The 25,497-nt window shown below is 33.2% G+C and overlaps 2 protein-coding genes across 3 annotated transcripts; both read left to right on the top strand.

Annotated features, from left to right (window-relative positions):
• The first annotated feature begins 2,214 nt into the window (after positions 1-2,214).
• On the top strand, positions 2,215-2,726 carry LOC124915959 (uncharacterized mitochondrial protein AtMg00300-like). The gene is made up of 2 exons (XM_047456700.1): positions 2,215-2,368; positions 2,473-2,726. Exons 1-2 carry the CDS (start codon positions 2,215-2,217, stop codon positions 2,724-2,726), a joined length of 408 nt encoding a protein of 135 aa, XP_047312656.1.
• An 18,923-nt stretch (positions 2,727-21,649) lies between these two features.
• Positions 21,650-23,909, top strand: LOC124914686 (BEL1-like homeodomain protein 7). Of its 2 annotated transcripts, none has more exons than XM_047455280.1 (5): positions 21,650-21,797; positions 22,125-22,666; positions 22,739-23,121; positions 23,202-23,262; positions 23,334-23,909. In XM_047455280.1, exons 2-5 carry the CDS (start codon positions 22,136-22,138, stop codon positions 23,799-23,801), a joined length of 1,443 nt encoding a protein of 480 aa, XP_047311236.1. In that variant the 5' UTR covers positions 21,650-21,797; positions 22,125-22,135; the 3' UTR covers positions 23,802-23,909. The 2 variants fall into 2 exon arrangements, with proteins under 2 accessions (XP_047311236.1, XP_047311237.1); XM_047455281.1 differs by having other exon boundaries at positions 21,681-21,797; positions 22,224-22,666.
• The last annotated feature ends 1,588 nt before the right edge of the window (positions 23,910-25,497 follow it).

Raw genomic sequence — 25,497 nt, 5'->3', positions numbered from 1 at the left:
TCAAAACCGAAGGTTTATTTGAAAACCTTCGGTTTTTACCCTTCCCCATACTTAGAAAATTTTCCGATTTTTTTAATGTAGGGTCAAAACCGAAGGTTTATTTGAAAACCTTCGGTTTTTACCCTTCCCCATACTTAGAAAATTTTCCGATTTTTTTAATGTAGGGTCAAAACCGAAGGTTTATTTGAAAACCTTCGGTTTTTACCCTTCCCCATACTTAGAAAATTTTCCGATTTTTTTAATGTAGGGTCAAAACCGAAGGTTTATTTGAAAACCTTCGGTTTTTACCCTTCCCCATACTTAGAAAAAAATCTGATTTTTTTAATGTAGGGTCAAAACCGAAGGTTTATTTGAAAACCTTCGGTTTTTACCCTTCCCCATACTTAGAAAAAAATCTGATTTTTTTAATGTAAGGACAAAACCGAAGGTTTATTTGAAAACCTTCGGTTTTTACCCTTCCCCATACTTAGAAAAAAATCTGATTTTTTTAATGTAAGGACAAAACCGAAGGTTTATTTGAAAACCTTCGGTTTTTACCCTTCCCCATACTTAGAAAAAAATCTGATTTTTTTAATGTAGGGTCAAAACCGAAGGTTTATTTGAAAACCTTCGGTTTTTACGAAAACAAAATGGGTCAAAACCGAAGGTTTTCAAATAAACTTTCGGTTTTGGCGATGCGATTTTTTTTAAAAAAAATATGAAAAGTAAACCAAACATAATTATTTAATAAAACATATTAAACCAAACCAAATAAACATAATAACAATAATTCATAAATATTAAAACATAACTGTCATAAACCCATAATAAATCCATAATAAATCAACAAATTAATTATTAGATGGGGTGGAAGGAGGGGGTGGTTCATTTAGTCGACTCCTCAACAAGACAAGTTCCTGTTCGAGATTCTCTAATCTCTGAGACATTTCGGCCCGGTCCGCTTTGATTTCACTGAGCAAACGACCTCTTTCGGCATCCCTTAGTCGGATTTGTTCCATTTCCAGCGTCATCTTTCTGACCTCTTCCTCACGTGCCGCAATTTCTGATTGTCTTATCAGATTCTGGTAACACGGATGCAGTTTCTCCGGTGTACGCCGAAGTCTCTTCCATGTCGAATCATCACCCATATCCTAAATGCATTTCAGATATATGTATATATATATATTCATCAAACAAAAAATCGTAAACTAACATAAATCTAGATCTACAATATATATATACAAACTTAAGAAAAATCTAAATCTTACAATAAACAAAACAAAAAAACCAAATCAAACAAATTACCTGAAGAGAGGAGAAGAACCCGCGGCTTGGAGGAGGCAGGCGGCGGCGGAGGCGGAAGAGAGAGAAAGGAGAGAAGCGGAATGAAAAAGAGAAGGGTTAGGGTTTGTATTTATAGAGGTTGAGGCCGAAGGTTTTATAAAACTTTCGGTTTTGATATTCGTCAAAACCGAGGGTTTATTAAAGACCCTTCGGAAAAAACCATTTCAAAATTTTTTTTTTTTTTTAAATGAGCAAAACCGAAGGTTCTTTGTACAACTTTCGGAAATGAAATTTTCAAAAAAGGCAAAACCGAAGGGTCTTTGAATAACCTTCGCAATTAAAAAACCAAGGGATTTCAAAACCGAAGGTTTTTCCTAAAACCTTCGCAAATAATCCACACCCAACACTTAGAATTTTTTTGGGTTTTTTGGGAAGGTAAAAACCGAAAGTTCTTTGTAGAACTTTCGGTAATAATTCATAAACCCGAAGGTTTTACACCCCCCTCGGAATCTATTTTTAATCCCGAAGGATTTGTTCCTCTCGGGAGTATTTAGGAGAGGTTTACAAAACCTTCGGGAAAAACCGTCGGTAAAGGTCCTTTTTTTACTAGTGCCAAGAAAATGGTCAAAATGTTATTAAACAAATAAATCAAATTTAAGAAAACTCTGAAAGACCTATAATTATGGTAAGAAAGGAGGCCACATAAAATCTGAGTGTTGGAAGCTACAAAATAAAGTTAAGAAAGAAGATGATATTTTGACTGAAAGGAAGATAGAAAATTACGGCGAAACTAGTATTGTTGACACCGAAGACAGTGAACTCCTCATGGTTTCTATTTGCGATGCATGGTCGCAAGATGATTAGATACTCAATTTTATCTATACGTATCATATGTGTCCCAATTGGTACTGATTTTCAACATATGATACAATTTCCAAAGATGTTGTGTTAATGGAAGACAATTCATCATGCAAGGTTGTGGATATAGGAACAAGAAAAATCAAGATGTTTGATGGAGCTGTTCGAACACTTGATGATGTGAGACTTGTTCTTAATTTGAAGAGAAGTCTTATTTCTCTTAGTACCCTCGATTCAAAGGTTACAAGTACACTGTTGAAGGTGGAGTTATGAAGGTTAGTAGATGTGTTCTTGTCGTGATGAAAGTTAAAAGAAAATTTGACATGTTATATATTCTTAAAAACTCCATAGTTGTAGGCGATATTGTTGTAATTACCTCCTCGTTATCTGATGATGATGTCACAAAATTGTGGCATATGCTACTTGGTCATATGAGTGAGAATGGAATGACAGATTTGAGCAAGCAAGGACTTCTTGATGGGAAGAGTATTAATGAATTGAAGTTTTATGAGAATTGCATTCTCAATAAGCATAAAAGAGTTATGTTCTCTAAAGTAATCTACGACACTAAAGGAACACTGGATTATATTCACTCTGATCTCTAGGGACCGTCTAAAGTACCTTCTATGGGAGGTGCCTATTATATGCTAACGATTATCAATAATTTCTCCACAAAAGTTTGGGTTCTCTTCTTGAAAAAAAAGAGTGACATGTTCTCTAATTTTAAGGAGTGGAAGCTTATGATTGAAAATCAAACTAGAAAACTCATAAAACTTTTACGTACTAGTATTGGTTTGAAGTTTTGTTCTGAAGAGTTTAATACTCTTTGAATGATTGGAGAAATAATGAGACACCACACAATGTCTAAGAATCCACATCATAATGGTGTAGTAGAGAGGATGAATAGAACTTTGATGGAGAAGGTGTATTGTATGCTCCTTAACGTTGATTTATCAAAGTTTTTTTAGGATGAAGTTTTAGCTTTAACATGTTTCCTCGGCAACCGTTCTTCGTTAACTGCAAAAAAAGTATGGTACGATATTCCTTCTACTTATTCTGATTTGAATTTTTGGTTGTTCGGTATATACTTATATTGATCAAGGAAAATTGGAGGCTCGATCTGTGAAGTATATTTTCACCAGTTATAAATCTGATGTAAAGGAGTCCAAGCTATGGAGTCTAGAAAACAAAAAAGTTCGAGATGTTACTTTCGATGAAACACCTATGTTACATACAACATCCTCTATATCTTTTTGCGATAAAATTTAGCAAAAATCTAGCACTTCTAGTGATAAGGTTACAAAAATACAACACTTCTAATAATAAGACTTAACAAGAAGTATACATGTGATGTTTGAGAGAAGATCAAAATTTGAACCTGCAACACTACCATTAACTACACCAGAGTTGTTTGATACTTCACCAAAGCCTCCACCACCACAATATTCTATTGCTATTATTGAAAAGCCTAAACGTGATATTAGACCTCCTCAAAGATTCTTTGAAGCTGATTTGGTTATTCATGCATTTAGTACTACATAATATATTGATTCATATGAAGAACCTTCTTCATATTTTTATACAGTCACTTGTGATGACTCTAACAAGTGGATGATTTCTATGCAAGAATCATTTTGAATCTCTTTTTAAGAATGATACGTGAAACCTCGTAAAATTACCCATAGGAAAGAAGGTTATTTTTTATAAGTGTGTATAAAAAATAAAGGTACACCTAGAATTGAAGATGCAAGGTTTAAAACGAGACTGGTTACGAAAGGTTACAAACAAATTCCGGGGATTGATTTTACTGATGTGTTTTCTTCGGTTGTGAAACATTTTTTAATTCGAGCATTACTTGGCATCGTGGCGATGCATATTTTGGAGCTTGAGCAGCTAGATGTCTCATTTCTACACGAAGTTTTAGATGAATACATCAATATGCATCAATCTAATGGATTTACAGTCTTAAGAGAAGATGATTGTATTTTTTATATGAAGAAATTCATTTATGGTTTAAATCAATCGTCAAGACAGTGGTATAAAAGTTTCGACTCTTAATGACCACTCATGACTTCAAGAGAAGTGATTTTGATAGTTGCGTCTACTTCAAAATCCTTTATTTGTTCAACATTTCTATGATTGTCCTGTGAGTTATCCATTAATAACTCGTTTTAAACTCTCTTCAAATATGTCACCTCATTCTGATGAGGATATCGAGTATTTGTTACGAGCTCCATATTTCATTATAATTGGTTCACTTATGTATGTAATGGTTTGTACTCGATTAGATTTGACATATTCAGTAAATGCAGTTAGCACTAGCAGATACCTAATAAATTCAGATAAGGAGTATTAAAGAGCAGTTTGGTGGATCTTACATTATTTAAGAAATTCAACGAACGTTCACCTACAGTTTGAGAGAACTATAGATAGAGTTGTCAATTATGTCGACTCTAATTATGCTGATAGTCTCGACATAAGAATAACACTCACATTTTTTTTCTTTATTGGCGGTTTTGTGATTAGTTGGAAAGATACTCTATAGAGTGTAGTCGCGTTGTCTACTACTGGGATATAATACATGACAATTATAGAAGTTTGTAAAGCTGATATTTGGTTGAAAGGCCTATTCGGAGAATTCAAGAAGGATTTATAGATGACGACAAACTTTTGTGATAGTCAAAATAATATTTTTCCGACGAAACATATTGATGTATGATATCATTATATACATGATGTTATTACTTGTGGTGATATTGATATGAGCAAAATTAGTATTGTTGATAATTTTGCTGATATGATGATGAAAACGTTCATCATTGCTAAGTTTGAGCATTGCTCGAACTTAGTTGGTATTGGTTGTTGAGTCAGCTCATTGGGGCTTTTAGAAGAGGTGGAGACAATTATGATTGTCTATATTTTGAAGATCATATTTTCTTTTGACATAATAGATCCGTGTCAAGATAGAGATTGTTAGATTATGGTGACCCATATGGGTTTTGATCGGGGCCTAGGCTTAGACTCGCGAATCAATAAATAAAATCATAATTGTTTGATATTGGGCCCACTAGGCCCAATTATGTGACTATAAATATATAGTCTTTGTTAGAGTTTTTTTACAACAAACACACAAAATATTTGTCATTCTTCTTCTCTCTCTAAGTTGTAATTTTTATTTAACCATAGTGAATTGTTTCCTTACTTGTCCGTGATTTTTTCCGTTTTGGGTTTCCACGTAAATCTTGTATTATTTACGTGCTTTCTTGATTGATACTTTGTCTCTTTTTCATTTTAATTAGTCTTAAATTCATATCTTATTTTTCAACAATATTCAAAGAGTGCACCTAAAAGTTCAAAAGAGGTTAATTAGACTAAGAGATGTTCTAAAAGATATCTTCATTTGCGGGACTCGTAATCAAAAATTTCATATGTCAATAATTAACTACATTAAGTAACTTATTCATTCTCTCATTTACAAATTTCGCTACTCAAACGAGTAATTCATACATTGTAGTAGACTTACCTAATGTGTTAGCAAAAGCAACTGAATTGATCAAAATCGAACCAAAATCGTGTCAAGCTCGTGTGATGAACTTGGGCACTATGAGCTGAAAATAAAATAAAACAAAAGTCTTCTTAAATAAATTTTTTTATTTAAAGAATAGAATGATTATAAAATACAAGATCGAATAAATGAATGTATAGATGGAGAGAAAATAAACAAAAGTATGATTAAATATTCAGAATTTCGAATAGATGATCGGGTAGTTGAACGTTATCGGTTTTTGAATCGAATCACATGTGGTGAATTCTCACGGCGTTCTCTACAATTCGACCCGTCTATATATTTGTTTGGGCTTCTCTCAGATACTCGTTTGAGTATTCCACTTAAATGATATGTGTTTTATTCTTGTTCTTGTAATCCACCATTAACGGTAAAATTTTGTATTGGTGAACTTCTAGGGTGCTACAGAAAATCTCTTATATAACTCACTATAATATAGTGAGTGTGCTTTTAAAAGGTCCAAGGGTCCCGTGGTTTTATCTTTGTTGGATTGTTCATGCTAAAATTAATGTGTTTATGTGTGCTTGATTTTATTGCTTGATATTTGGTTTGATCTTATCAATTATCTCATTAGAGAAAACATAGAGGAAAAGAACAATTATCCTATACTAGTTATTATGTGGGTTTCCCCAACAAATGGTATTAGATTTTTTGGTTGGACTCATCAAATTTCTTGTGTGCCAAATGAATGAGCATATTCGATTGGGATGATTAAGCTAACCTTAACGAATTTTTTGGTGTGGAAACACAAGATCCTTGATTTGCTGATTTGCATAGATTTATTAAGGCATGACAAAGTCAGACACGACGAGCGATGAAGATTGGGAAAATTCTGAATTAGAAAGTGGATACTACAATCAAGTAGTGGGTTGAACAAAATAATTTCCACCACATTCTAGAAGAGATCGAAGTGCATGCTCTTTGTAAAAAGTTGGAGTCGATGTTCGAGAATGATTTTTCTAAGAACAAAGCGATGATAATTCGATGACTCGTGAACTTAATGTACAAATACAGTGAGAGTATGACAGAGTATACTAGCAAGTACATCAGCTTGATGAATCAGATGATGTCGATGGATATGACTCTTGATGATGAACTACAAACTCTACTACTTCTTAGCTCATTAAAAGACAATTGAGAAATGTTGGTGATTTCATGAGCAATTCAGCGCTAGATATTTTCCAACCATGTAAATGGTTAAAGATAGTCTTTTCAATGAAGATGATATACGAATAGAGAAATGTGAACTAACATTAAAGCTCTAGTATGTGAAAATTCAGAGTTGCATGGAAGTAGTAAGAGCTAATCTCCATACGACGAAAAAGAAAATACTATCTCGCACAAAGGAGATTGAAGAAGACAATGGCAATGTCGTGTGTGAGAATGGTTGTGTTAATCTCATAAGTTAATATAGTGAATTGGTGATTGATTACAGTGCTTCTTTTCACATCACTTCTCATAGTGATTTTTCTCTACGTATTCGAGAGAAGATCTTCTTTTCACATCACTTCTCATAGTGATTTTTCTCTACGTATTCGAGAGAAGATTTTGGCAATCTTCGAATAGGTAACATTATTTAATCGAAGATAGTGGGTATCAACGACGTTTTCTTAGAAACTATTGTCGATTGTAAATTGTTACTCAAAGGTGTGATGTATGTTCCAAACATTCGCCTCAACTTGATTTCTATTGGAAAACTCGACAATGAGAGGTTCGAGAATTATTTTTGTGAAAGTAAGTGGAAACTCATCAAAGGTTCGCTCATATTGGGTAGAAAAATGAAGACTAACAGAGAGATAAATTTAATTCGAAAAATATGGATATGATTTATGGCATAAGAGATTCGGAAAAAGTGACTTCAAGCTCTCACTAGGAAATATTTCATTCCTAGTTTGCAAGGTACATCTTTGAAAACTAGTGATGTTTGTTTATCTAAAATAAACATTGAGTTGCATTTCATACACTCTCCGCATAGAAAATCAAATTTCTTAATTTGATTCATACGGATGTTTGTTCTATGCAATAAAACTTTCTTGGTGAGGCACATTATTTTGTAACATTTATTGATGATTACTCTAGAAAGGTTTGGTTTAATACTATGAAAACTAAATATTAGGTTATATAGATCTTTAAAAATTTTAATGTCAGGGTTCAGAAAGCAATATATGAAATTATGATGCGTGAATTTAGACAATGACAGTGAATATAGGGGGTCATTTGAAAAATATTATAGAGATCACGACATCAAATTGGAGAAATCACCTTCAAAGATACATTAGCACAATAGTGTGACTAAAAAATGAACTTAATGATTGAAAAAAGAGTGCGGTGTATGCTGTCTCATTTAAAGTTGCTCAGTCCTTTTAGGGAGAGACAACGAAAACCATAGTTGACTTGATAAACATTTCTCTTATAGCAGCATTGAACAATGATGTTCCAAATATGATTTGGATAGGAAAATATGTCTCATACAAGTACATGAGAGTCTTTCGTTGTAGAGCATTTGTTAATATCTCAAAAGATTAAAGATCAAAGTTTTACAATAAGACGAAACAATCTCTCTTCATGGGGTACGGTCACAAACAATTCGGGTACAAGTTATAGGATCCGAAGATCATGAGAAGTAGAGATGTTGTGTTTCTTAAAGACCAAGTTACAAGTGATAGTGACAAAATTGAAGAAGTGAGTTCATATACTGAAATTCATGTTAGTTTAAATGTAACTCTACCTGCCATGAGTTTTGATCATGTGGGAGACACTCAGTAAGGCGATAGTGATGGTGTTAACGATGGCGAGTTAGGTGAACACCCGAGAAATAAATTACACCGTCGCTAGTTGAACAATCTTTGAGAAAATCTTATATGGATCATCAAATCTCTGTTAGATATCTTTCCAATGAGCATGAGAAAAATCTTAAGCTTATCAAGAAGCAGTTGTGTTAGGGTTGGTTGCACACTTGAACCTAGAGGTGAATTAACTTAACGTGATTTTTTTTCCTCATGCTGAATTGAAAGAAAAGATTTATATGGAACAATCAAAGGAATTCAAGGTTACAGGCAATGAACAACTTGTGTGCAAGTTGAAAAAAAGTTTTGTATAGAATCAGTCAAGCTCTCAAAAGTGGTACAAGAAATTCAAATTGTTCATGATGAGGTATGGGTGTAATAAGACTATATCATATCATTACATGTTCATTTAAAATATACTTAAATGACTCATTTATTGTTGTGTTCTTATATGTTGGATGACATGTTAATTATTGGTCGTAATGTTGTCAAGATTGACAAATTGTAAGTAGAGTTTGACAAATTTGTTGCAATGAAAAACTTATGGTGGGAAAAAAATTAATATAAAGATCTCGCATAATAAGAATAATGAAAAATATTAGATATCTATATATATAATGATGCTTAATTTTTAAAGTGTCCGGATTGCCGGGTCGAGAGCTGTGGTTAATTTGGATACTTGGGTCGGATTGTGGGTTGACCCGTTTTTAAATTTAAAACGGTTAAAAATAAAATTAAAAATGCTAGAGGTATGTTTCGAACTTGCAACCTAACAAAACAAGTACAACTCTTTAACCAACTAAACTACAAAGACTTTATATTTTAAATTCAACACCAAATTTGATAAACGCGGGACGTTTTAATATTAATATAAGTTCAACTTTTTAACTAACTAATCTATATATATATAATGATGCTTAATTTTTAAAGTGTCCGGATTGCCGGGTCGAGAGCTGTGGTTAATTTGGATACTTGGGTCGGATTGTGGGTTGACCCGTTTTTAAATTTAAAACGGTTAAAAATAAAATTAAAAATGCTAGAGGTATGTTTCGAACTTGCAATCTAACAAAAACAAGTACAACTCTTTAACCAACTAGGCTACAAAGACTTTATATTTTAAATTCAACACCAAATTTGATTAACGCGGGACGTTTTAATATTAATATAAGTTCAACTTTTTAACTAACTAATATATAATGATGTTAAGTAAATGAATACTTCTGTTGGATTATGGGTTGACTCACCCATAAACTTAAAACGGTTAAAAATAAAATAAAAAATATTATCCGTAATTTTTTTTCACGGTTTTTATATTATTACTCGTGCAAATGCACGGGTTAAATGCTAGTTTCAATAAATCTAAATCGATAAAGTTTTGAATGATTCAACACAAGTAAAGCGAAAACAAGTGATTTTCTATTTGGGCGCCAATTTAGGATTTCTGCTCATTAAGCATTTCATCAATGCAATTTGAGAGACTAATAATAACATATATTAAACCTTATTTGTTCTCAAGAAAGATTATTCAATACAAAAGTTATTACTCATCAAATAATATATTTTGATTTATCATCTATTTAAATTTTATTTGTGTTCTTGATTACGATTATCTTAGGTTATTTAGGATTTTTAATTTTAACTTATTTATTTGAGTTATTAAATAGTGAGTTATATTTTATTATTTATACAAAAGTTAAGGTATATATATATAAATATATATTTTTTAAAATAACAAATTTTTTAATTATTTATTCAATGGTATAACTTTATTTTAAGGAAAATAACATTTAAACAATATTAAAAAGAAATTACAACTAAAAACACAACAATTGATATTGGTGTCACAAAACTAATTTACCAACTTGCTTCATTCATTCTAGTTTGAATATATAGTAGGAGAGATCACCTATTACGGATTATTTTCTGTTCCCTAGTTCCACTTCACATGAAGGGGCAAAACATGACAAGCATTAAACATCGAGTGTATGAAAAGTCTCTCTGAGGCATCGCTATATTACATGGTGTTTGAGAAGTCTCTACGGGCATCGTTATATTACCGTTGATAAAATAACATTTAATCAAATAATTCTTTTTTTTAAATAAAACAATTTATCATATAAAAAGTCTAACATATAAATATTTTTTATTTATAATAATTTTACTTTAGCACATATAAAAAATATAAACAAGTATAATACTCATATTAGTGAAATTGTAAATATAATTTCAAATATGTAATTTTAATATTCAATAAGAAACTAGTTAAAATAGTTTAAATAGTAAGAATGATTAAGAAATAAAAAATTATGAATTCAATTTTTATCGATATAACGTTTAAAAAAATATATTCAAAATAAGACACATAAATTCTATTCTAATCAACTATGGGGAAAAACTGAACAAATATAATTTGAAAAATAATAATCTGAATCAAGTACCATCATTATATATTTCTAATTGAGAATAATGGAATCACCCAAATTAGTTGATATATAAATTATATATATAAATTCAATAAAATTATATAAACTAAAAAGTTTGATCAAGAGTATAGTATTTATTTTTATGTTGATAATGTACGTAGTTGATTGAGAATATATAAAATTAATGAATTATTTGTGATTATTTTAAGATTTTATATAAATTATTTTTTAAAATTAATTAGTTATATACATATAAAGGATTATTTCAATATCCTTAGTAACCATTTAAAAAATATATTGTTTTTGATATGTTTGCAAAAGTAACAATAATTAGTTTTTGTACAATTTGGAAGGGGCATGACATATTTATCTCCTCAAGGAATTTTAATGATTACTAAGTCTGACAGTTTTCAAGGTTTGTCAGTGCTCCAGCCAATAGGAGTAGATTCCGATTTAACCCCTGACTTTTTTTCTTTTTCTTTTTCTTCAGGATCTTAACCTCTTTTTTCTAGGGCTTGTTTGATATTTAGTTATTTGATTTCTTTTTTTAAAATTATTTTGATCAAAATTTTAAGATCAGTTGTTTATGGTTAAAGTAAAAAATATATTTTTATTTTCTTTTATAATAAAAGATAAATTAATTTTATATAATTAAATAATATATAATTAAATAGAATGAATAATTAGATGATTAAAATAATGAATGAAAAAATGGTTAAATTTTAAGATAAAAACTAAAAAAGAAAAATCATCAAACTACTTGAGAATTATTTGAATTTTCAATTAAACTACTCTTCCTCACATCATTAATTATTTTTCCAATTAAATCAAATACATTATTAACTCAAATACTAAATTATTATTCTCTTATATAATATTTTTAAAATATTAAATATAAATAATATTTTAGTCATTAAAATAAAAATAAATATTCTCATAAAATAAATTAGAAAAATAAGATATATTTAACAAAAAAAAAAAAAAAAAAAAAAAAAACGAAAAAAAAAGGTACAACAAAAACCCACCCCTAAAATCAACTAAATAGCCTACTTCATTCTTTATAAGTTTATTATTGTTTTTATTATTACAAAAATGTATCAACTGCTATTTGAGACTCTAATTGGGTCGGGAAATTGGACGAAATGACCCTACAAATAGGGGAAATTGCCTCCGTGGTCACCAGATAATTGAAATTGATCTGGTGACCACTTAATTTTTTTTGGACGAAATTACCCTTTTCGCGTAACGCGAAGGGACTTCGCGTTTCGCGAAGTGAGACGCTGTGAAAAGTCCAGAATACCCTTACTATATAATAAAATCCGGCCATCTTTTTTTCATTTCTTTTCTTCCCTTCTCTTTCTTCCCTTCCGCTTTTCTCCTCCTTCTCTCTAATCTCGCCGGCGACGGAGTTCAACGGCGGCACTCAATGAGCTCCACGACGAGCACAAGCACTGTAACAATTGGTAAGTTTATGTATTTCAAGTTTATTGTTGTTCATTTATGCATTTTCGAATCACTGTGTTGTTTAGGGTTTCATCTGATGATACTTCCCGTTTCGCTAAGTACTTCCCGTTTCGCTAAGTACTTCCCGTTTCGCTAAGTACTTCCCGTTTCGCTAAGTACTTCCCGTTTCGCTAAGTACTTCCCGTTTCGCTAAGTACTTCCCGTTTCGCTAAGTACTTCCCGTTTCGCGAAGGGTTTCCATTTCACAGTATTAATTATCCCGTTTCCAATTTTTCTTGCACCCGAAGTTTTCGTTTTCTATAATGGAGAGTGGAAAGTTGATGCTAATGGAATATAGTTTTTTGATGCCTCTTCAATCAAAACATTGGATTTACCCCAAAGTACTCGTTATGCTGAATTAATTGATAAACTCCGTGAAAGACTTCAAGTGCAGAAATCTACCTATGATTTAGTGCTGCAAGTGAAGTATGATATTCCGAATATCACAAATCCTAAACCCGTTTTTATTGAAGATGATGAGGATCTGAACATATATTTATCACGCTTGATTTTGGGTAGAACTGTGTCACCATTGTGTGTGTCTGTAGTAGAGAAGTCACAATTTACTAAAGAAAAGATACCACTACTTACCTACCCAACTCAAGAAAGTATTCTCCCACAATTTACTCAGAAAATTGTACCAGAAGCTTTACCCTCGGAGGTCTTTGTTGAAAGTAATGAAGCCGGAGATAACTCTTTGCCTCACATCCCACTTACTCAGGACTTGCATGCATCGATACCTACACCACATAGTGCGAGAAGAGCATAAACGGGTACACCTACTAGTGCAAGAAGATCATCATTGGGTACACCATGTAGTGCAAGAAGATCATCATTTGGTACACCATCGACAGACATATCACCGACAGACATATCACCGACAGACATATCACCGACAGGCCCCTCATTTGCGTTGGCGTTAACTACTGAAACTGTATTGGAAGTCGGTGCCTTGTTTGAAAATAAAAAAGAACTACAACTGATGCTATATAAATATGCGATGGCTAATCATTTTGAATTCAAGGTGGAGAAGTCAAGAAAACATCTTTGGTATGTGAAATGTTTGGATGAGAAATGCAAGTGGAGATTGCGTGCCGTGAAAGGTAAATTATCTGAGATGTTTGAGATCCGGAAATTCGACCAACAACACTCATGCTCAGTTCTATCTAGGCTAGAGAAAAAAATGCAAACACCAGCATGGGTTATTGGGCAGTGCGTGAAGAGTAAGTATATGGACCATCACCATAATCACTTGCCTAAGAAAATAATTGAAGACATGCAGGCAACTTATGGGGTAAATTTGACTTATAATAAGGCTTGGAGGGCTAGGGAAATGGCATTAGTGGCGGTGCGAGGAACGGTTGAGGATTCATATGAAAAATTACCCTCATACCTATACATGTTGGAGAAGCATAATCCTGGTACCATAACAGACATCCAAACAGACGAGGTCGGGCACTTCAAGTATATGTTCATGTCCTTAGGCCTCTCTATTAGGGGTTTCAAAGCATTTTGTCGTCCCGTATTGTGTGTTGATGCCAGTTTTCTTAAGCACAAGGTGGGAGGTCAACTATTGGTGGCTATTGCATTAGATGCTAATGAACAATTATATCCTGTCGCATTCGGAGTTGTTGATTCGGAGAATAATAACTCTTGGACTTATTTTATGCAAAAATTGAGAGAAGCAATTGGATTAGTTGATGATCTCGTCTTCGTATCCGATAGACACCCAAGCATCGCCAATGCCTTATGTGCTGTTTTTCCAGAAGCATACCACGGTGCGTGCACATATCACATAAAGATGAATATCAACGCGAAATTCAAAACTGATAATTGTCATATGGAGTTTGATATGGCTTCTCGTGCGTACACCGTCCATGAATTCAATCGTTTTTTTGACAAGATAAGGGTTAAAGATAATAGGATTGCTGCCTATTTGGAAGAAATTGGATTTCAAAGATGGAGTAGAGCATTTTTCCCCGGTAAGCGATACAATCAACTAACAAGCAATTATACTGAGAGTTTTAATAGTCAGAGCAGGGAAGCCAGAAAGTCCCCCATTTCCTCAATGGCCGAGTATTTAAGATTGACAATACAAGGTTGGTTTAATGAGAGAAGAGAAAGAGCGTCCAACCACCGAGAAGTGTTATCTCTAACATATGAAAAGTGGTTACGTGAGGGATTCGAGAAGGCTAGATTCTATACAGTATCATTGCTTAACCGATTCGAGTTTTATGTGCATGACAATCAGTCTCATTTTAAAGTCAATTTGAAAGACATGAACTGCACTTGTAGGGTATTTGAAGTTTCTGGTCTTCCTTGTACTCATGCAATGGCTGCTGCCCGTCACCGCAATTTGGTTTGTTATGACTTTTGTTCAAGGTATCATTCAGCTCACATGTTCAATCTATTTAACCAATTGTTTAATCATTTTATTTTCCATTCTTACAGATATTACACAACTGAATCTTGGATGAATGCATATGCGGAGACATGTTACCCTGCTGGTGATGAAGACGATTGGGATATTCCCGAAATGATCAAGGAACGCGTATGTCTAAAACCACCTGTCAAGGTTAAGAAAGGGCGTCCACAAACAAAGCGTAGGTCATCTCAAGGTGAGGTACGTAAGGCTCCGAGACGATGCACCTCATGTGGTGGACTAGGACATAATAGGGCCACATGCAAAGCAGTCATGCCTGCTCCATCTACTGCAAAAGCATCATCATCTAAGCATCATGACTCATCTTCTCAACAGCACGAGCCATCATCTCAACAATATGAGCCTTTAGATTGATTGGGATAAGTTGTATAAGTGTTTTGGATAAGTTGTATTATGTTTTGGATAAGTTTTATTATGTTTTGGATAAGTTGTATTATGTTTTGGATAAGTTGTACTCGGATAAGTTGTACTTGGATAAGTTGAACTCGGATAAGTTGTAATCGGATAAGTTGTAATCTGTATGTTGTATCTAGTTTATCTGTGTACTGAAGGAGTACTTAACGCTTCGTTAAGTACTTAACGCTTCGTTAAGCGCTTCGTTAAGTAAAACTTGGTTTAAGTGAGTTTAAGTTAGTTACTTGGTACATTGATTTATATGTTCAATTCTTTGGTATGTAAATATCATACTACCAACCAACCAGACTACATTAAAACTACAAATATTTTAACATGAAATGTAACTTAAGTTGAAGTTCTACCCAAAAAGTAATACAAGTTCAGAATACATAAGCACAAGTCAAGTTCTATCCAAAAATCAATAAACGATTACAATACAAACTAAGGTTCTGTAATTTGATGAAATAACCAGACCGCCAGCTTTTGTCGAAAAAACTCCATTTCATTGGAAGTCACCTAAACCAGCAGTCAAGTATTCCATGTGCATAAGCATAAATACACCACAATCCCCACTTTCTTCTGCTCTAGGGACTTCCCCAAATTTGGCGACTGCATTTTTGGCTGGGTGTGGCAACCTTTTATATGTCAGTTTCTGGAAATTGAAATTAGGATACCGTTGTAGCTCAGCATCACTGGCTCCCATTGCATATATTCGTGGAAACATCTCACACAAAGGTCTCATGCATGGATCGAGATTCCTATAAATACTCGAGTCGCAGTCATAAACGTCAATGTGATTATCTTGTACACGAACGACGCACAGTACCCAATGCTTGTTGCCAATGTTCAAAGGCACGTAAATATCATCTACTAGTGGCCATTCTGGCATATGTCTATGAGGCGCTCCCCAGAAGTACTGAGAAAATACGTCTGATATTGGAAATTTTTCAGGATCTTTTTTATAGTTCGGGTACTCTCGCCTCATCATATCTGCTAATAAGCAATCCCCTATTGATACTTTACAATGTTTATATGTCTTGGGATATTGCTCAATCCTTTTGCGCAACAAGTGGCAGACTGCGTCGATTTCCTACAAAATGGGGGAAAAGGCAGCATATATCAAAAACCTTATTCATAAGTTAAAGAATTAATATGAAATGCAAGACTTACAGGATCTTTAAGCCATGTGCACTTTGTTAGAACTCTAACAAACAACTTCTTTCGTGCTTCGCAAGTAAACACAGTCTTTGTCTCATCATTGGTAGCTTCATCTTTCAACCAATTCTGTAATTGAACCAACAACTCATCATCAAATTTTTGAAGGGGATTGATAGTTAATGGATCATTCGTCTTTGGCTGTTTTGACAAAGAAGGGTTGGTGTAGTCTTCATCTTTCTTCTGCTTCCTCACTCTTTTTTTGGGAACTACTCCTTTAGATGGAGTGTTGTATAATTGGAAATCATCATCATCGTTCTCATCCTTCCCATCCCTCGAATCCTTCCCATCCTTCCCATCGTTCTCATCCTTCCCATCCGTGGCATCCTTCTCAACCTTGACTTTCTTCTCAACCTTCCCAACCTTGAGTTTAACCTTCCCAACCTTCCCATCTTTGGCTTTCTTCTCAACCTTCTCAACCTTGACCTTATCCTTCTTTTTCTCAATTATTTCTTGCATCATATCGGAGAGCAACATCTCCCCACCATCCACCTTCACATCAGTCTCAATCTCCCCAACATGCACCTTCACCTTGACATCATTCTCAATCTCACCACCATCCACCTTGACATCATTCCCAATCTCACCACCATCCACCTTGACATCATTCCCAATCTCACCACCATCCACCTTCACATTAGTCTCAATCTCCCCACCATCCACCTTCACATTATTCTCAGTCTCGTCCACCTTCACCACACTATCCTCCGCCTTCACATTATTCTCAGTCTCGTCCACCTTCACCACACTATCCTCCGCCTTCCTATCCTGCAAAAATAGAATAACAGTGTGGTCAACGTTTACTTCCCGAAACATATGACTTCGCTAATCAAAACTTACCTCAGTTTTATCCTCCACCTTCACACTCTCCTCCTCCACCTTCCCATCCTTCATCTCCATCTCATTCGTCATCATCTCCTCCACCTTCCCATCCTGCAAAAAGAAAACAACAGTGTGGTCAGCGTTTACTTCCCGAAACAACATTTGACTTCACTAAGTAAAACTTACCTCAGTTATATCCTCCACCTTCTCACTCTCCTCCTCCACCTTCCCATCCTTCATCTCCATGTCATTCGTCTTCATCTCCTCCACATTCCCTTCCTGCAAAAATAAAACAACAGTGTGGTCAGTTAAGAACAACAAAAGATAAGTACTTAACGAAGCGTTAAGTACTTAACGAAGCGTTAAGTACTTAGCGAAGCGTTAAGTACTTAGCGAAGCGTTAAGTACTTAACGAAGCGTTAAGTACTTAGCAAAGCGTTAAGTACTTAACGAAGCGTTAAGTACTTAACGAAGCGATAAGTATCTTTATCTTACCTCAGTCTTGCCCTTCTTTTCCAATTTGCTCTTCTTCTACTTCTTCTTCTTCTTCCTCTCCTCCTCCATATTATCTAATTTGATTATTAACGTGGCCATCCTTTGGTTGGATTTGGCTAATAACTGTTCGCACATACTAACAACCAACTTTTTCATATAAGCCTTGTGATTTGTTTGAGTTTCTTCGTAAGCTGTTTTCATCTCTTTGAGCTCCTCCTTCACCTCTTTGATGAGCTCCTCCTTCAGCGCTTTTACCTCCTCTTTCAGCTCTTCACATTTACATCCAACAGAAGATGTTGGAGGTAATCCAGGACTAGTAGCGGATGGGGGGCTAGGAATGTTGGCAGGACTAGATTCATAAGCAAGCTTCCTCTTCAGGTTTACGGCTTCTTTGAGATTAAGCGCAGCCTTTCTCTTTCGGGTGTTTGGTTTGGAAGTAGGTTCTTCATGTTCATCCTCAGGTTCACTTCCCTCCTCTTCATCATCATAATCCTCCTTCACTAACTTCCCTTCTGTAAATCCCTCAAAAAATTCATCAGTTGACTCATCTATTTGTTCAAAGTCCTCACCACTGTATAACCTCTTCTCCATGGAGGACTCTTCCATCTCAGTCAGATCCGTTGTCTCCAGGGCAGTCTTTATCTCGATCAAGGTGTTCTTCTTGTTGGAATGATAGACTAACAACCTTGGGCGTAGAGGATCATTAAGCTCATTCTTTCTAGCAAATTTAGGAACAAAACCTTTGATGACCTCATATGTCCACACTTGAAATGCCAGTGCAAACCCATAAATGTTATAAGCAAAAGGAGCATAAGGATCAGTACTCTTTTTCTTCTTCTTATAATATTTGTGACTGAGATGTCTCATGTTCTTGTTCAAACCCTTGAGGGTGGCTCTAAAGGTCACCTTCCCCCAAGGAAATCGGAGGAAACTTTCCTCGTCTTCGACCATGTGGAGGATTTTGGCAAATACCACCCTCATTGGGTCAAATGAAAATAGGTACTGGCAAATCAAGCATACCAGCCCCATCTTCCAGGCATCTTCCTTATCTCTACATTTCAAAAAAGCAGTCTCCAAGTCTTGCATTACTACACTCGTCTTCCCTTTAAAATATTTTACCAACAGAGGTGGACAACCTCGGCATTCTTCTTCGTTCACCTCAGGAAACCTTCCGAAGTTTAGGCCCGTCACCAAGGCGTACTCTTTCATACCAAACACAAGTTCTTGCCCATTGATATTGAAAGTAATCTCCTTGGAGGTTGAGGTTACCCTCCTAAGCAACATGTGATGTACAATAGTTCCTGAGAACTGCAACACTGGCGCAGAGACTATATATCTGAATTGGGTATTGTACACCTTCTCCACAAGATCCATTTCCTCAAACTTCATAACAATCTTCTTAAGGCAGAGGGCGCTTTTCCAAGAAATCCGTCCAGGGAAATCAGGAACGGTGGTTTCTGCCATCTACAAAAGGAACAACAACAAAAATGTAAGAACATATACATAGACCACATCAAACGTTAAGTACTTAACGCTTCGTTAAGTACTTAACGCTTCGTTAAGTACTTAACGCTTCGTTAAGTACTTAACGCTTCGTTAAGTACTTAACGCTTCGTTAAGTACTTAACGCTTCGTTAAGTACTTAACGCTTCGTTAAGTACTTAACGCTTCGTTAAGTACTTAACGAAGCGTTAAGTAATTCGCGAATCCCTAAACCAGAAACAATAACCAACAACCAGAAACAAACATGCAAATATAATGCAATAATCAATAACCAGAAACAAACATTAAACGCTAAACCTAACCAATATTAAACCAATAAACTGAAACAGCCAAAACCCCTAAAACTAAACATGCAAATATGAAAACCCATAACCAAAAAAAGACATGCAACAACCAAACTAAAACTAACCTGAGATTTATGGGGAATCAATGATAGAGAGGGAGGACACGAGGGGGACGGGCAGATCGGCCTTGTCAATGTCTTCTTCAGTGTGACGGTTGTAGAGAGAGAGGAATCGAGAGGATAGAAGAGGGAAAATGGAAGAAATGAATGTCCAAATGTTTTATTTTTTAAAATATATGGTATGGCGCGTGCATATACGCGCGCCTCTTCATCTTCCTACGCGCGCGTGCAGAAGCGTTAAGTACTTAACGAAGCGTTAAGTACTTAACGAAGCGTTAAGTACTTAACGAAGCGTTAAGTACTTAACGCTTCGCTAAGTACATAACGCTTCGTTAAGTACTTAACGCTTCGTTAAGTAACTAGCAGAAACGATATCATCTGCAAATATCATCACAGCCAAAAGAACAATCAATAAGATGAACAAACTAATAAACCAATATGAACAAATATGAACATATATGAACAAATATAACCCAATATGAACAAATATGATTCAATATGAACCAATATTAACCAATATCACCAAAAAGAACATATTTAGGGTTAGGGTTTCATTAAGAAATACAAATAATAACATAAATCTGTTATATAAACATAGATTCGGGGATTAGGTTTCTTATCTTGTAGATTTAGTTCATAGTAGTCGCCGTCGCCGGAGTTTACGCCGCCGGCGACAAACTCAGGAGGAAAGAAAACATGAGAGAGAAAGAAAATGAGAGAAATGAAAAAATTTAAGTATATATATCAATACTGTTTCACTTCGCGAAACGCGAACTCCCTTCGCGTTACGCGAAAAGGGTAAATTAGTCAAAAAAAAATAAGTGGTCATCAGATCAAAAATTATTAAACATTACCACGGATGCAAATAGGCCTATTTGTAGGGTCATTTCGTCCAATTTCCCATTGGGTCATATTAGACAGTTCAATCTTTATTATTACAGTTTTAGACTTTTTTTTTTTTTTTTTTCACAAATTAACAAAAGCTAGTCTCTTACTTTAGCATATTATCTTTTTCTAAATTACTTTACTAATTTATAAAAACAAAATAATATTTTTTTTAAAATATTCCACACATTATACATTTTTTAAGATATTCATACTATACTCGATAGTTTTCAGCGTATATCTCGAAAAAATATTTAATTTAAAACAAATACATTCAAAAATTGGTAAACCGTACAAAAAAAAAATTATGTCGTTATAATTTTTTTTAAATAAATAAAAAAAAACAATCTCTATTCAAATTTTTTCAAATATTTCTTTAGAATACAGTGTGTTTAGTAACTCAAACCAATTTTGATAAATTATAATATTTAATTAAAAAAAATACGTCTATAATATCTCTAAATATCGTTTTAATTTAAAAACGTAATAAATGAATTAAAAAACAAAAAACATACATTAAAATAAGATGACAGACATTTTGTCTATTTGGGAAAGGCTCGAATGCCATATATGTCACAATTTAAAGTTCGAACCCATTTAATAAAAACGACCAAATTTCAAATCTAAAATAACAATTTAACTTAAAATATATTGAATTATAAATCCTCTTAATCAAAACATAATTATAGTTTTTGTATGCTTAATTATTAGAATTTTTATTAATCTTTTATAAAAAAAATTTATGTTATTTGAATTATTATAATACTTTTTTACTTAAAAAAATTAATTTTTTATTTTTTTTAATTAATTAAATGATTAAATACTTAAAAAAAATAAGATGTCATTTCTCATTATACATGATAAATCATTTACAAAATAAAATCAATATGATAGATAATTTTTGATAAAATAATCTTAAAAGGTCAATATCAAATCAACTCTTATATTATTTAAATATATATATATATATATATATTAGTAATTTAATGAAAAAATAATTATTTTTTCATCAAAATTAATATGTTAAACCCAAATAATCTAAATCAAACAATGCCTAAAAAGAATGAATATTCAATCATTCGATGATTTTATGTTCCTTTCTCAACTTCACCACTAGTATATATAAACTTCATCTCTTCTCTTAGGATTTTCTCCCTTTATTCTTTCCTTGCACACAAATTGAAGATTTTAATGTCTGAAAATAGGGCTATGGAGATCGATTGAAGTCTTCTTCCAGGTAGCTCTTACTCACTCTCCACATCATGTCTTCATCTTTATCAAATATTCACAAATGGCTGATTTGAATTCTGGGTTTCTTCTAGAGTATTCTTTCCCAAATCTGCACAAAAGAAAAGGAATCCCTTTTCATATTTTCTGCTTATTATCATAATCAGGGGTTTTAATTTCACAATTAAAGGGAAACCAACAAAAACATATGCATAATTTTGATTTGTTTAGATTCAGAAGAAGTTTCCTGCTAAAGTATTAGAAGCTTAATTTGTTTTGATTAGGAAATTTCCCATAATAATGATGGTAATTGTCTTTTTGGATATATGCTGCACAGATATCAAAAGAATGGCTACTTATTTTCCTGACTCAAACAACCAAAGAGATGATTCATCTATGGTTTATAGCTATTCTGAATCTTCTTCTTCTCCTTCAGTTCTTCCTGTCAATAATTTGATGATGATGATGTATATGGGTTCCCAAAATCAGAACCCAGAAGGAATCAGAGCTGGCGATAACGATCATGATCTTCTTTTTATGAACCCAATTGGGAATGGAAATGGAAATGGGATTCAAGGATTATCCCTTAGCTTAAGCACCCAAATGCATCATCAACCTTCTTATATGAATTACCCAAATCCATCTTCTTCTTCTTTAGCTGGAAATCATTCAAAGTACTTGAAAGCAGCTCAACAATTGCTAGACGAAGCTGTTAATGTCAGAAAAGTTCATAAGCAGCAATACAATGCCAATCCCAAACAAGAGGGAAGACAAAAGCATGATGAAATTAAGGATCAAGATTCACGAAATGAACTTTCTCAGGCTGATAAACATGAACTGCAGGACAAATTGTCAAAGTTATTGCCTATGTTGGAGGAGGTAATAATCTGATGAACAAGTCTTGATTTCTTCCCTTAATCTGATGTACAGAAACAAATATTATAATTTCAGGTTGACAAAAAATACAAACAATATCACAATCAGATGCAGATGGTGGCATCTTCATTTGACGCCATAGCTGGAACCGGAGCAACAATGCCATACACCACACTCGCAGTCCAAACGATTTCTCGTCATTTTCGGTGTCTTCGCGATTCAATAGAGAGACAGATAAAGCTAACCAGGAAGAGCCTTGGGGAGGAAGATGGATCGGATATTAATAGTAAAGGAATTGGGATATCTCGGCTTCGATTCGTTGATCAACAAATCAGGCAACAAAAAGCTCTCCAACAAATGGGTTTGATGCAACCCAATTCTTGGAGGCCAGAAAGAGGTCTACCAGAGAACTCTGTTTCGTTTCTCAGGGCTTGGTTATTCGAACACTTTCTTCATCCGTAAAGACCCATAACTCTTTTACAATTATTCTCATTTTTCTTTGAAAAGATGAACCCATTTCATTGATTTATGTATATAGATACCCAAAAGATTCAGATAAGAGCATGCTAGCTAGGCAAACAGGTTTGACAAGAAGTCAGGTGAGTTTTTTGACAATTGATTAAGAACAGTAGAAAACGCAAAGATTGTTCATATATGTTCTGTTCATCAGGTTTCGAACTGGTTCATTAATGCAAGAGTTCGTCTTTGGAAGCCGATGGTTGAAGAAATGTACAAAGAAGAGTTCGGTGAGGCGGAAATGGAGTCCAGCTCTGCTTCTGAAGAACTGCAGCATAAACCAGACAATTTCCATGATGTAGAAGAGATGGTAGGATTGCATCTTCCAGCTCAATCCGAGGAAGTACATTTTGGGATGATGATGATGGGTTCTTCTTCTTCTTCATCTGATCCATATCAAATTACAGAGATGGGAAGATATGGGAAGACTCTTTCACTAGGATTTCACCATTGTGAAGATGGAAGACTACATCATCATCATGGTTATGTTCATCTTCATAACCAGCATAATGTTGATCATGATTCTTCTATGGTAGTTGAAGTTGAAACAACAGATCAGTTTAATTGCTTGGATTCTTCTAGTAATCGTCAACAAAGGATTGGTCTTCCTTTCTTTACATGATAATGTGGAAAAAATGGTTAAGTTATTGAGAAAATGAGTGTACTTGATGAATGCATAGTTTTTGGGATTTGTACAAGTTATGTTTTATGATTGTGAGCCTTTTTGGTATTGAGAATACATCTAGATTAACATTAATCTAAGTAAAGAAGCTACTAAAGGGTATCCATAAATTGAAGAAACAAAGAATTTGATGGTAGAGGATTAAGGAATTGTGAGAAGCAATTGCAAAATGTATGATCTTGGAAGTAAATGAGAGGCGATTTGATTGTACACTACATAACTTGTTGGATGTTGCTATGATAGTAAACTTTCAAACTCAACCAAAATAAAGAAAATTTTATGGGTGTAATATGTGTTTGGTCACAAAAATCAATTTAAACTTTTCACATCTATTTTTTTAACCATAAATTGTAATGTATCGATCTACTCCATTTTATGAGATGGACAAAATATGTATACCTCGTTCCAAATATTTATTCAAAATTTTATGCCAACTCTGTTTTTTATAATGAATTTGACTTATTTTTGTTAAAAATGAATCAACATATCTATTTAGACAATATAGTGTTTACAAGTGGGGGTGAATAAACGAGTAAAATCAATTCGTTTTATTCGATCCATATTAAATTCAAACTAAATTTATTTAATTCGTAATCCAAACCATTTTAATAGTTAATTAAGATGGAATATGCATTGAATTGAATATGATTTAGATAATCCAAACTAAAAAAATATTTATATATTTATAAATGTCAACTTGAAAATATTCAATAATTTTAACTTAATTGAATTATTCAAATCCAATCCGAATTTAATCCAAACCGAAATAGTTAATCCAATTTTGAATTTGAATTTGGTTCGGATTAGTACGTCAAATACTCACCTCTTGGATTAAGAAAATCTAATTATGTACTTAATCTATTTTATTATTTAATATTATAATATGTTTCATTATTATTAAATTTTTAATGTTATAATTAATTTTGTTTATTTATAATTTGAATCTGAAAAAAAAGTAAATTCTTATAATTGACTAAACGATGCAGAAATAAATAAAAAATATATTATATTGAAGAAGAATTTAATTTAAAGAAAAACAAATTAAAAAAATATTTTTATTTAGATAGTTTGAATAATTTAGATAATCATAATCAAATCCGATCCGGACTCAATCCGATCCTATCTCAATTCAATTCGAAATATTCAATTCGAATTAGTATTTCGAATTCGAATCGAAATAAAATTTGAATTAATCCACCCAATATTACCCCTAATTACAAGTGAAATAAACTAATCAACTAGAAGTGACAAGTCAAAGAAATGATTAAGACTACCAACTTTTACGTTCTCACATTATCAAAAAGACGTCGTTCCAAACTCTATCCCACTCACTTCCACGAACAGTTTTCCAAACTAACTTTGTTTGGCGTTCACTTTCCCAAACTAACCTAGTTTGTCATTTATTCCCAAACTAACCTAGTTTACTATTCAAACTCAGTTTTTTTTATTTTTTATTTTTTTAACATTTCAAATTTATTATATATATAGATAGATATATATATTTAAATTATTATTTATATAAACTAAATTATTTATATTTTGATATATATTTTAAATTATTATTTTTATAAATTTGATTATTTATATTTTGATATATAATTTAAATTATTTTTTTATAAATTTAATTATTTATATT

Source organism: Impatiens glandulifera, chromosome 9 (genome assembly GCF_907164915.1).
Source record: "Impatiens glandulifera chromosome 9, dImpGla2.1, whole genome shotgun sequence".
NCBI lineage: Eukaryota > Viridiplantae > Streptophyta > Magnoliopsida > Ericales > Balsaminaceae > Impatiens > Impatiens glandulifera.
The sequence above is the reverse complement of the archived record's forward strand: the minus strand, read 5'-3'. Positions and strand labels throughout refer to the sequence as shown.

Excerpts from the sequence above, each read along its gene's own strand:
- LOC124914686 (XM_047455280.1), top strand. The coding sequence starts at position 22,136 with ATGGCTACTTATTTTCCTGACTCAAACAACCAAAGAGATGATTCATCT. Across the intron at positions 22,667-22,738 it reads TATTGCCTATGTTGGAGGAG|GTTGACAAAAAATACAAACA; the intron begins GTAATAATCTGA and ends TTATAATTTCAG. Across the intron at positions 23,122-23,201 it reads TTCGAACACTTTCTTCATCC|ATACCCAAAAGATTCAGATA; the intron begins GTAAAGACCCAT and ends TTATGTATATAG.
- LOC124915959 (XM_047456700.1), top strand. The coding sequence starts at position 2,215 with ATGGAAGACAATTCATCATGCAAGGTTGTGGATATAGGAACAAGAAAA. Across the intron at positions 2,369-2,472 it reads CCTCGATTCAAAGGTTACAA|TTGTAGGCGATATTGTTGTA; the intron begins GTACACTGTTGA and ends AAAACTCCATAG.